Source organism: Salmo salar, chromosome 19, assembly GCF_965601325.2.
Source record: "Salmo salar chromosome 19, fSalSal1, whole genome shotgun sequence".
NCBI lineage: Eukaryota > Metazoa > Chordata > Actinopteri > Salmoniformes > Salmonidae > Salmo > Salmo salar.
The window spans coordinates 70,075,308-70,087,807 of NC_138309.1; the positions used below are offsets into that span (position 1 = coordinate 70,075,308).

General features: G+C 41.5%; 1 protein-coding gene across 1 annotated transcript in view; it reads left to right on the forward strand.

Moving 5' to 3' along the window:
• The window catches only part of LOC106579416 (proline-rich protein 12), a 61,785-nt gene extending 49,660 nt beyond the window's left edge, over positions 1–12,125 (forward strand). Inside the window, exons 12-15 of the mRNA XM_082965924.1 lie at positions 2,865–2,962; positions 9,778–9,909; positions 10,212–10,307; positions 10,799–12,125. Coding sequence (XP_082822050.1) covers positions 2,865–2,962; positions 9,778–9,909; positions 10,212–10,307; positions 10,799–10,933 — 461 coding nt within the window. The 3' untranslated portion in view covers positions 10,934–12,125. The remainder of the gene's footprint in view (positions 1–2,864; positions 2,963–9,777; positions 9,910–10,211; positions 10,308–10,798) is intronic.
• The last annotated feature ends 375 nt before the right edge of the window (positions 12,126–12,500 follow it).

Here is a 12,500-nt window from a genome sequence, read left to right on the forward strand (position 1 = left end):
ATGAAAAGATCTAACTAGCGTCGTAGTGTACCCCTCTGGACCGGACATGACACAACACACACGTACTCGGCCCTGGAGGACACTGACAGTGAGAGCAGAACACACTCACTCACACGGCCCTGGACCCCGACATGATCCAAACCCTGGAGGACACAGAAGTTGAGTGCAGAACACACTCATTCACAAACATATACACTACCAATATTTTGTAAGAACAGCTGTATCTAACATACAATGCACACCATTTGGCCTGGGTCATATTCATTAGGCAGCAAATGGAAGAAATTGGACTGAAACAGGGTGGGACTCTTTGTAAGTTGTTCAACAGGAAATGCTGATTTGCGTTTTCTGTTACAAAACATTAAACTTTTTCCATGATGTGTCCTAATGAACAGGGCCCTGTTCAGGAGTGTGAAAAGTTACAGAATGTCCAGATAGACATATATTGTGTAGAACAGATATGATTATCTATCATGATAAAATTGGGAATCATGTCTGATCTATTCATAACATTCAGAATGTTTACCTCACTGAATTATACCCCAGTAGCATCTAGGGAGTTGGAGTTAGTCTTTCTGCCTCCCTTAGGGACGAATCCTAACTTACCCGTCATTCTTTGGGACGAATCCTAACTTTGCGATGCACCTTGGGGCAGAGAAATGTTTGCAAATCTGAAGGAATGGACATGCAGTTGAAGTCGGAAGTTTACATACACCTTAGCCAAATACATTTAAATTCAGTTTTTCCAGAATTCCTGATATTTATTCCTAGTAAATATTCCCTGTCTTAGGTCAGTTAGGATCACCACTTTATTTTAATAATGTGAAACGTCAGAATAATAGTAGAGAGAATGATTTATTTCAGCTTTTATTTCTTTCATCACATTCCCAGTGGGTCAGAAGTTTACATACACTCAATTAGTATTTGGTAGCGTTGCCTTTAAATTGTTTAACTTGGGTCAAATGTTCCGGGTAGCCTTCCACAAGCTTCCCACAATAAGTTGGGTGAATTCTGGCCCATTCCTGCTGACAGAGCTGGTGTAACTGAGTCAGGTTTGTAGGCCTCCTTACTCACACATGCTTTTTCAGTTCTGCCCACAGATTTTCTATAGGACTGAGGTCAGGGCTTTGTGATGGCCGCTCCAGTACCTTGACTTTGTTGTCCTTAAGCCATTTTGCCACAACTTTGGAAGTATGCTTGGGGTCAATGTCCATTTGGAAGACCCATTTGCGACCAAGCTTTAACTTCCTGACTGATGTCTTGAGATGTTGCTTCAATATATCCACATAATTTTCCTACCTCATGATGCCATCTATTTTGTGAAGTTCACCAGTCCCTCCTACATCAAAGCACCCCCACAACATGAGGCTGCCACCCCCGTGCTTCACAGTTTGGATGGTGTTCTTCGGCTTGCAAGTGTCCCCCTTTTTCCTCCAAACATAACGATTGTCATGGCCAAACAGTTCTATTTTTGTTTCATCAGACCAGAGAACATTTCTCCAAAAAGTACGATCTTTGTCCCCATGCTTCCGCAGAGGTAGGGGGGCCAGCAGGCCAGAGGTGGATGAACGCAGTGCCCTTGTTTGGGTGTAGGGCCTGATCAGAGCCTGAAGGTACGGAGGTGCCGTTCCCCTCACAGCTCCAAAGGCAAGCACCATGGTCTTGTAGCAGATGCGAGCTTCAACTGGAAGCCAGTGGAGTGTGCGGAGGAGCGGGGTGACGTGAGAGAACTTGGGAAGGTTGAACACCAGACGGGCTGCGGCGTTCTGGATGAGTTGTAGGGGTTTAATGGCACAGGCAGGGAGCCTCGCCAACAGGGAGTTGCAGTAATCCAGACGGGAGATGACAAGTGCCTGGATTAGGACCTGTGCCGCTTCCTGTGTAAGGCAGGGTCGTACTCTGCGAATGTTGTATAGCATGAACCTACAGGATCGGGTCACCGCCTTGATGTTAGCTGAGAACGACAGGGTGTTGTCCAGGGTCACGCCGAGGCTCTTAGCACTCTGGGAGGAGGACACAATGGAGTTCTCCACCGTGATGGCAAGATCATGGAAAGGGCAGTCCTTCCCCGGGAGGAAGAGCAGCTCCGTCTTGCCGAGGTTCAGCTTGAGGTGGTGATCCGTCATCCACACTGATATGTCTGCCAGACATGCAGAGATGCGATTTGCCACTTGTGTCATGCACAAAGTAGATGTCCTAACCGACTTGCCAAAACTATAGTTTGTTAACAAGAACTTTGTGGAGTAGTTGAAAAATGGGTTTTAAGGACTCCAACTTAAGTGTATGTGAACTTCCGACTTCAACTGTAGGTCTTGCAATATGCCAATGATTTGTGAGAAAGTACAAGTTGCCTCATGCGTATCCCAAGTGGAGGACTTGGCCCTAAATCATTCTGATTAGGAGTTAGCTGTATTTGATAGAAAGGGATACTGTTGTATGATTTACACAATCGGTCCAGGCCGCGTTGGACTTGGTTGGCCTGGTTACGCATTCACCTTAATTGCTGGAACAAGGTTATTTGAAACTGTCTGATTCAGCAGTTGCTTTGTGGTCATTTGAGAAAAGCATGTCTGATCAGTTGTTTGGTGTTTTGAGATTTCAAATGGTCAAACCCCTATTGATCAGGCTTCACCACGCCACACACACCAAACAAGAGCAAACATACCTTGAGGAATGTTGAAGAGCAGTGTACATTGTTGTAGGAAAGTGTGTCGTTCAGTACAAACCGTTGCGCAGTGTATTAAAATATTTCATCAACTGAATATGCCCCTGGTTAGCCTCCCCAAGGTTTGGAATGATTGACAGCCTTGTGAAACATATCCATTTAATAATGTTTTGCTCTCCATCTCCATTGGTTCCCTCAGATGAGCTGTACCTCCCCGGGATGAGGAAGATTGACAGCATCATTGTGGAACAGAAGAGGAGGCTGATGAGGAGAGTTAACATGGGTACTCAGCACCAGGTAACCTGCTCTGAATATACTCTGTGTGTGTATATACAGTACCAGTCAAAAATGTGGAGACACTTTCTCATTTCAAGGTTTTTCTTTATTTTTACTATTTTCTACATTGTAGAATAATATTGAAGACATCAAAACTATGAAATATCACATATGGAATCATGTAATCAAAAAAGTGTTCAACATATCAAAATATGTTATTTTGGATTCTTCAAAGTAGCCACCCTTTGCCTTGATGACAGCTTTGTACACTCTTGGCATTCTTTCAACCAGCTTCACCTGGAATGTTTTTCCAACATTCTTGAAGGAGTTCCCACATATGCTGAGCACTTGCTGGCTGCTTTTCCTTCACTCTGCGGTCCAACTCGTTCCAAACCATCTCAATTGGGGTGAGGTCGGGTGATTGTGGATGCCAGGTCATCTGTTGTAGCACTCCATCACTCTCCTTATTGTTCAAATTGCCCTAACACAACCTGGAGGTGTGTTAAGTCATTGTGCTGTTGAAAAACAAATTATAGTTCCACTCAGCACAAACCAGATGGGTTGGCGTGTCGCTGCAGAATACTGTGGTAGCCATGCTGGTTAAGTGTGCCTTGAATTCTAAATAAATCAGACTAAGCACCATCACACCACCACCTCCATGCTTCAGGGTGGGAACGACACATGTGGAGGTCATCCGTTCACCTACTCCGCATCTCAAAGACAAGTCGGTTGGAACCAAAAAATTCAAATTTGGACTCATCAGACCAAAAGACAGATTTCCGCTAGTCTTATGTCCATTGCTCGTGTTTCTTGGCCCAAGCAAGTCTCTTCTTATTATTGGTGTCCTTTAGTATTGGCTTCTTTGCAGAAATTTCACCATGAAGGCCTAATTCATGCAGTCTCCTCTGAACAGTTGATGTTGAGATGTGTCTGAACTCTGTGGAGCATTTATTTGGGCTGCAATCTGAGGTGCAGTTAACTCCAATTAACTTCTCCTCTGCAGCAGAGGTAACTCTGGGTCTTCCTTTCCTGTAGCGGTCCTCATGGGAGCCAATTTCATCATAGCACTTGGTTTTTCCGACTGCACTTGAAGAAACTTTAAAAGTTCTTGAAATTTTCCAGATTGACTGACCTTCATGTCTTAAAGTAATAATGGACTATCGTTTCTCTTTGCTTATTTCAGCTGTTCTTGCTATAGTATGGACTTAGACCTATTTGGTAAAAGACCATCTTCTGTATTAGAGGTCGACCGATTAATCAGCATGGCCGATTAATTAGGGTCAATTTCAAGTTTTCATAACAATTGGTAATCGGCATTTTTGGACGACGATTACATTGCATTCCACGAGGAAACTGCGTGGCAGGCTGACCACCTGTTACGCGAGTGCAGCAAGGAGCCAAGGTAAGTTGCTAGCTAGCATTAAACTTGTCTTATAAAAAACAATCAATCTTCACATAATCACTAGTTAACTACACATGGTTGATGATATTACTAGGTTAACAAGTTTGTCCTGCGTTGCATATAATCAATGCGGTGCCTGTTTATTTATCATCGAATCACAGCCTACTTCGCCAAACGGGTGATGATTTAACAAAAGCACAATCGTTGCACGAATGTACCTAACCATAAACATCAATGCCTTTCTTAAAATCAATACCCAAGTATATTTATTTAACCTGCATATTTAGTTAAAATAAATTCATGTTAGCAGGCAATATTAACTAGAGAAATTATGTTACTTCTCTTGCGTTCATTTCATGCAGAGTCAGGGTATATGCAACAGTTTGGGCCGTCTGGCTCGTTGCGAACTAATTTGCCAGAATGTTACATAATTATGACCTAACATTGAAGGTTGTGCAATGTAACAGCAATATTTAGACTTAGGCTTGCCACCCGTTCGATAAAATACGGAACGGTTCCGTATTTCACTGAAAGAATAAACGTTTTGTTTTCAAAATTATAGTTTCCGGATTTGACCATATTAATGACCTAAGGCTCGTATTTCTGTGTTTATTATATTATAATTAAGTCTATGATTTGATAGAGCAGTCTGCCTGAGCGGTGGTAGGCAGCTGCAGGCTCGTAAGCATTCATTCAAATTTACTGCGTTTGCCAGCCGCACTTAGCAATGCTTGAAGCACAGCGCTGTTAATGACATCAAGCCTATCAACTCCTGAGATTAGGCTCGCAATACTAAAGTGCCTATAAGAACGTCCAATAGTCAAAGGTATATGAAATACAAATGGTATAGAGAGAAATAGTCGACGCGTCATGATTCCTTTAATAACTACAACCTAAAACTTCTTAACTGGGAATATTGAACCAACAGCTTTCATATGTTCTGAGCAAGGAACTTAAACTTTAGCTTCCTTACATGGCACATATTGCACTTTTACTTTCTTCTCCAACACTGTGTTTTTGCATTATTTAAACCAAGTTGAGCATGTTTCATTATTTGAGACTAAATAGATTTTATTTATTATATTAAGTTAAAATAAGTGTATTCAGTATTGTTGTAAATTACAAATATATACAGTTGAAGTCGGAAGTTTACATACGCCAAATACATTTAAACTCAGTTTTTCAAAATTCCTGACATTTAATCAGAGAAAAAATTCCCTGTCTTAGGTCAGTTAGGATCACCACTTTATTTTAAGAATGTGAAATGTCAGAATAATAGTAGAGAGAAGGATTTATTTGAGCTTTTATTTATTTCATCACATTCTCAGTGGGTCAGAAGTTTACATACACTCAATTAGTATTTGGTAGCATTGCTTTTAAATTGTTTAACTTGGGTCAAAACATTTCGGGTAGCTTCCCACAATAAATTGGGTGAATTTTGGCCCATTCCTCCCGACAGCTGGTGTAACTGAGTCAGGTTTGTAGGCGTCCTTGCTCACGCATGCTTTTTCAGTTCTCCCCACACATTTTCTATAGGATTGAGGTCAGGGCTTTGTGATGGCCACTCCAATACCTTGACTTTGTTGTCCTTAAGCCATTTTGCCACATCTTTGGAAGTATGCTTGGGGTCATTGTCCATTTGGAAAACCCATTTGTGACCAAGCTTTAACTTCCTAACTTCTTGAGATGTTGCTTCAATATATCCACATAACTTTCCTACCTCATGATGCCATCTATTTTGTGAAGTGCACCAGTCCCTCCTGCAGCAAAGTACCCCCACAACATGATGCTGCCACCCCCGTGCTTCACAGTTGGGATGGTGTTCTACGGCTTGCAAGCCTCCCCCTTTTTCCTCCAAACATAACGATGGTCATTATGGCCAAACAGTTCTATTTTTGTTTCATCAGACCAGAGGACATTTCTCCAAAAAGTACGATCTTTGTCCCCATGTGCAGTTGCAAACCGTAGTCTGGCCTTTTTATGGTGGTTTTGGAGCAGTGGCTTCTTCCTTGCTGAGCGGCCTTTCAGGTTATGTCGATATAAGACTCGTTTTACTGTGGATATAGATACTTTGTGAAGATGCTGGAGGAAACCGGTACAAGGTCCTTTGCTGCTGTTCTGGGATTGATTTGCACTTTTCGCACCAAAGTGCGTTCATCTCTAGGAGACAGAACTCGTCTCCTTCCTGAGCGGTATGACAGCTGCTTGGTCCCATGGTGTTTTTACTTGCGTACTATTGTTTGTACAGATGAACCTGGTACCTTCAAGCATTTGGAAATTTCTCCCAAGTACAAACCAGACTTGTGGAGGTCTACAATTTTTTTTGTGAGGTCTTGGCTGATTTCTTTTGATTTTCCCATGATGTCAAGCAAAGAGGCACTGAGTTTGAAGGTAGGCCTTGAAATACAGCCACAGGTACACATCCAATTGACTCAAATGATGTCAATTTGCCTATCAGAAGCTTCTAAAGCCATGACATCATTTTCTGGAATTTTCCAAGCTGTTTAAAGGAACAGTCAACTTTGTGTATGTAAACTTCTGACCCACTGGAATTGTGATACAGAGAATTATAAGTGAAATAATCTGTCTTTAAACAATTGTTGGAAACATTACTTGTGTCATGGACAAAGTAGATGTCCTAACCGACTTCCCAAAACAAACTATAGTTTGTTAACAGGAAATTTGTGGAGTGATTGAAAAATGAGTTTTAGTGACTCTAACCTAAGTGCATGTGAACTTCCGATTTCAACTGTATAAAAGTCGGCCGATTTAATCGGTATCGGCTTTTTTGGGTCCTCCAATAATCTGTATCGGCGTTGAAAAATCATAATCGGTCGACCTGTATTCTGTATACCCACCCCTACCTTGTCACAACACAACTTATTGGCTCAAACGCATTTAGAAGGAAAGAAATTCCACAAATTAACTTTTAACTAGGCACACCTGTTAATTGAAAAGCATTCCAGGTTACCTTATGAAGCTGGTTGAGAGAATGCCAAGTGTGCAAAGCTGTCATCCAGGCAAAAGGTGGCTACTTTGAAGAATCCCAAATATAAAATAAATTTTTATTTGTTTAACAATTTTTTGGTTACATGACTCCATATGTGTTATTTCATAGTTTTGATGTCTTCACTATTATTCTACAATGTAGAAAATAGTGAAAATAAAGAAAAACCCTGGAATGAGTTGGTTTCCAAACTTTTGACTGCTACTGTGTATATACAGTGCATTCGGAAAGTATTCAGGCCCCTTGACTTTTTCCACTTTTACGTTACAGCCTTCTTCTAAAATGTATTTAATCATTTTCCCCCTAATCAATCTACACACAATACCTCATAATGACAAAGCATGAACAGGTTACTCTATTTTTTATATATTTTTTAATTTATAAAAAAATAAAACTTAAATAACATTTACATAAGTATTCAGACCCTTTAGTCAGTACTTTGTTGAGGCACCTTTGGCAGCGATTACAGCCTTGAGTCTTTTTGGGTATGACAGTACAAGCTTGGCACACCTGTATTTGGGTAGTTTCTCCCATTCTTCTCTACAGATCCTCGCAATCTCTGTCAGGTTGGATGGGGAGCGTCCCTGCACACCTATTTTCAGGTCTCTCCAGAGATGTTTGATGGGGTTCAAGTCCTGACTCTGGCTGGGCCACTCAAGTACATGCAGGGACTTTCCCGAAGACACTTCTGCGTGTGTGCTTAAGGTTGTTGTCCTGTTGGAAGCTAAACCTTCGCCCCAGTCTGAGATCCTGAGCTCTCTGGAGCAGGTTTTCGTCAAGGATCTATCTGTACTTTGCTCCGTTCATCTTTCCCTCTATCCTGATTAGTCTCCCAGTCCCTGCCACTGAAAAACATTGGGCTGTCGTGCCTTTTTCTGAGCAGTGGTTTCCGTCTGGCCGCTCTACCAAGGCCTGATTGGTTGAGTGCTGCAGAGATGGTTGTCCTTCTGGAAGGTTCTCCCATCTCCACATAGGAACTCTGTCAGAGTGACCATTGGGTTCTTGGTCACCTCCCTGACCAAGGCCCTTCTCCCCCGATTGCTCAGTTTGGCCGGGCGGCCAGCTGTAGGGAGTGTCTTGATGGTTCCGAATCTCTTCCATTTTAGAATGATGGAGGCTACTGTGTTCTTGAGACCTTCAATGCTGCAGAAGTGTTTTGGTACCCTTCCCCAGATCTGTGCCTCTACACAATCCTGTCTCTGAGCTCTATGGACAATCCCTTCAACCTCATGGCTTGGTTGTTGCTCTGACATGCACTCTCAACTATGGGACCTTTATATAGACAGGTGTGTGCCTTTCCAAATCATGTCCAATCAATTTAATTTACCACAGGTAAATCAAGTTGTAGAAACATCTCAAGGATGATCAATGGAAACAGGATGCACCTGAGCTCAATTTCGAGTCTCATAGCTGAATACTTATGAAAATAAGATATTTCAGTTTGGGATTTTTTTGTAAATTGAAAACATTGTTTTCGCTTTGTCTTTATGGGGTGTTGTGTGTAGATTGATGAGGAAAAACATTTTATTCATTTTAGAATAGTGTTTTTGTAAAATGGTTAAATTAAAATGTCAATCTACACACAACCCATAAAGACAAAGCGAAAACAGTTTTTTGAAATGTTTACAAATGTATTAACAATCAAAAACAGATACGTTATTTACATAAGTATTCAGACCTTTTTCTATGAGATTAGGTGTGTGTGTGTGTGTCTTTTTATATATGCGTACGCACACTGAGTGTACAAAACATTAGGAACACCTTCCTAATATTGAGTTGCACCCCAATTTCCCCTCAGAACAGCCTCAATTCGTCAGGGCATGGACTACAAGGTGTCGAAAGCATTCCGCAGGGATGCTGGCCCATGTTGACTCCAATGCTTTCCACAGTTGTCAAGTTGGCTGGATGTCTTTTTTGAGTGTGAAAAACCCAGCAGTGTTGCAGTTCTTGACACACCTTTATACCGGGTGTGCCTGGCACCTACTACCATACCCCGTTCAAAGGCACTTAAATCGTTTCGCTTGCCCATTCACCCTCAATGGCACACATACACAATCAATGTCTCAATGCTTAACTATTATTCTTTAACCTGTCTCCTCCCTTTCATCAACACTGATTTTAAAGTAGATTCATTAAGTGACACCAATAAGGGATCATAGCTTTCACCTGGTCAGTCTGTCATGGCAAGAGCATGTGTTCCTAATGTATTCTTCACTCTGTGTATGCGTCTCTGTCCATCTGTTGTATGTATTTGTTTGCAGGATTCTCATGAATTTATATTAATTTTATATTTGTTTTATGTTTCTATTTAACCTCAAAAGACAAGTGATACAAGGATTGGGCACCTAAAAGTTTAGCCTTTCAATATTCAAGGTCTACCTTCTTTCATTCTGTCCTTCCTATTTCTCTCTCTCTCCCCCCTTTTAGGAGGCCCTGCACACGTACCCTCAGATGGCGGGAGACCCCCTGGACTCAGGAGCTGTGAGGGTGCGGTTCAGTGGGGAGGGCTACAACCGCAAGACTCTCAACAGAGTCAAGAAGAGCCTACCCAAACCACAGGTGTGTGTGTGTGTGTGTGTGTGTGTGTGTGTGTGTGTGTGTGTGTGTGTGTGTGTGTGTGTGTGTGTGTGTGTGTGTGTGTGTGTGTGTGTGTGTGTGTGTGTGTGTGTGTGTGTGTTGGTAATTCTCTGTGTGTGTTTGGGGGGGGGGGGTTTGGTTGTCCATCTCTTATAAGTTGATAAAGTGTGTGTGTGTTGTGTGTGTATTCCCATGTTGTGCTGTTGAACCTTGATTAGATGTGTTGTTGTTTTTTTCATATATTGTTTTTATACTATTAGTTTAACCTCTCTGTCTTCCGCCAGGACCTTAAACTGTCAACAGAGTCATGTCGGATCTACAGCCTCTATCACTCCCTGCATCATTATAAATATCATACTTTCTTACATTGTAAGAAAGAGGTAAGGACATCCGACCTGTATTTTATACTATTGTAATAGATATTTAAATATGTTGCGATATTTAAATAGTATCAAGAACAGTTCTTTTTTTATTTATTTTTTATTTACCCAGCAGAAATATTAGTCCATGTTTAATTCCCGTACCATTGCTTAAAGACACAAGCTTATATATTTCAAATAAACACACAAGTCGTAATATTTAGTGTTTTATATGTCCCATGCTGACATAGTCAACTAAATTAAATTCATACTTTGTGTCCAATCAACAGTGGTTGATAGGAATTCTAAATATTTTGTTTATATTAATATTGTGTTTCCCCAGCATACATCAAATATTGTTTATACCTTGTGTAGATACACCATAGCCTAGACATGAACTTCTATTTTTCAAAAGACATACTATTACCATAGTCAAAACCATATATTTTGCTTATATTTGTTTCCCTGGCAGACATCATATATTGTGTTTTATATTCTGTCTTCCCCGGCAGACCAACACTATAGAACAGGCAGCTGAGGACCCTGGGCAGGAGGAGGTGGTGCAGCAGTGTATGGCCAACCATGGCTGGCTGGACACCCTCTTCAACTCCTTCATCGAGCTGCTCACACTCAGCACCAAGGCCTGAGAGACAGACCAAGGGGAAAGAATACAGAAAGAAAGAAGGAAAGCCAAAGAACATAAGGCACAGAAACTAGGGCCCCAGAAACAGAGGTTGGTGAACGAGTGGAAACGAGGGAATAGAGTTGTATAGAGGCCCCATCCCACCTGGAGTCGTGTGGGTCTGAGGGACAACTTGAAAGGCCACTCTAGGAACAAGAGGGTTGGTAGGTGTGACCTTGGAGAGTGACCTCTCCTTAGTTGCTCAATTACTAAAATATAGAATTACTTGACCTTGAGAATGGACGATGACCCCACAGGTGCTGGAGTCGTTCCTGATGGGCCAAGAGAGGAGACTCACCAATCAGGAGACAAAGACCGACGTTAGGGTCACAGAGAAAAGACAAGGCAGATGGATGAGGTATTGCACCAAGTCACAGAGGATTGTCATACTGACATTGTAAAACTGTGTCAGTCCCAAACAGTTCAGAGAGAATCTATTACTCTTTCGTTTTTACATAAATTATCTTTTAAAGACTCTAACGGCTTTTAATGAGTGGACGTGGGCGAGAATGCTTTTTAAAACATTGTTAGAGGAGTGCAGTGAGCAGTGTGACTATATGGGAACGGATGCAACATAAAGGTGTTAATTCTCGCTCGCTCTATGCGACAGTAGTCGGCAGTACCGGTGCGCTATGTGGTAGTATATAAACACATTTGTATTATTTATGAGGTTTTTAATATAAACTCTCACAAGCGCTGGGATGCCGCCTTAGCATTTTAAGTAACATTTTTCACAGGTTATACATAAAATCGTACACCCACATATCCAAGCTGTCTTCCTTTTTTTTCTATACAAATGATTTGAGGACGAGACGAAAACGTGTTATCAACTATGTCTGTAAAAGGGGAAAATGGGAGAGTATATTTGAAATGTAGACATTGTAGTGCTTTAGTTCATTCAGCAGAAACATGCAGGTTAAAAATGAAAGAAACTAATAACCGTATCCAGTTCCCTTACACACGAGTGGTTATAAATAAGTAATATTTAAAAAGGAAATAGTCATTTCATTTTTATCAGTTTGATGTTTCCAAAAAAAAGTCTATCAAATTTTCCTTCGAAAGAAAGTCTGTGTAAATATTGTACAGTTCTTGACACATTGTTTTCTTCTGTACATTAACCCTGTATTTGAAAAACAAATAAAACCGGCAAAGAACAATTTGTTGTTGAAATCCATGTATATGAAATGCAACAACTCCTCCGCTACGCTGATCCTCAACACTGGAGCATAACAAGGGTGCCTGCTCAGCCCCCTCCTGTACTCCCTGTTCGCCCATGGCTGCGTGTCCACGCATGTCTCCAATTCAATCATCAAGATTGCAGACGACAACAGTGGTAGGCCTGTTTACCAACAACGATGAGACAGCCTACAGGGAGGAGGTGAAGGCCCTGCCAGAGTGGTGCCAGGAAAGTAACCTCTCCATCAATGTCAACAAAACGAAGGAGCTGATTGTGGACTTCAGGAGACCGCAGGTGAAAAGGTTAAGTTCCTCGGCATGCACGTCACTGACAACCTGAAATAGTCCATCCACAC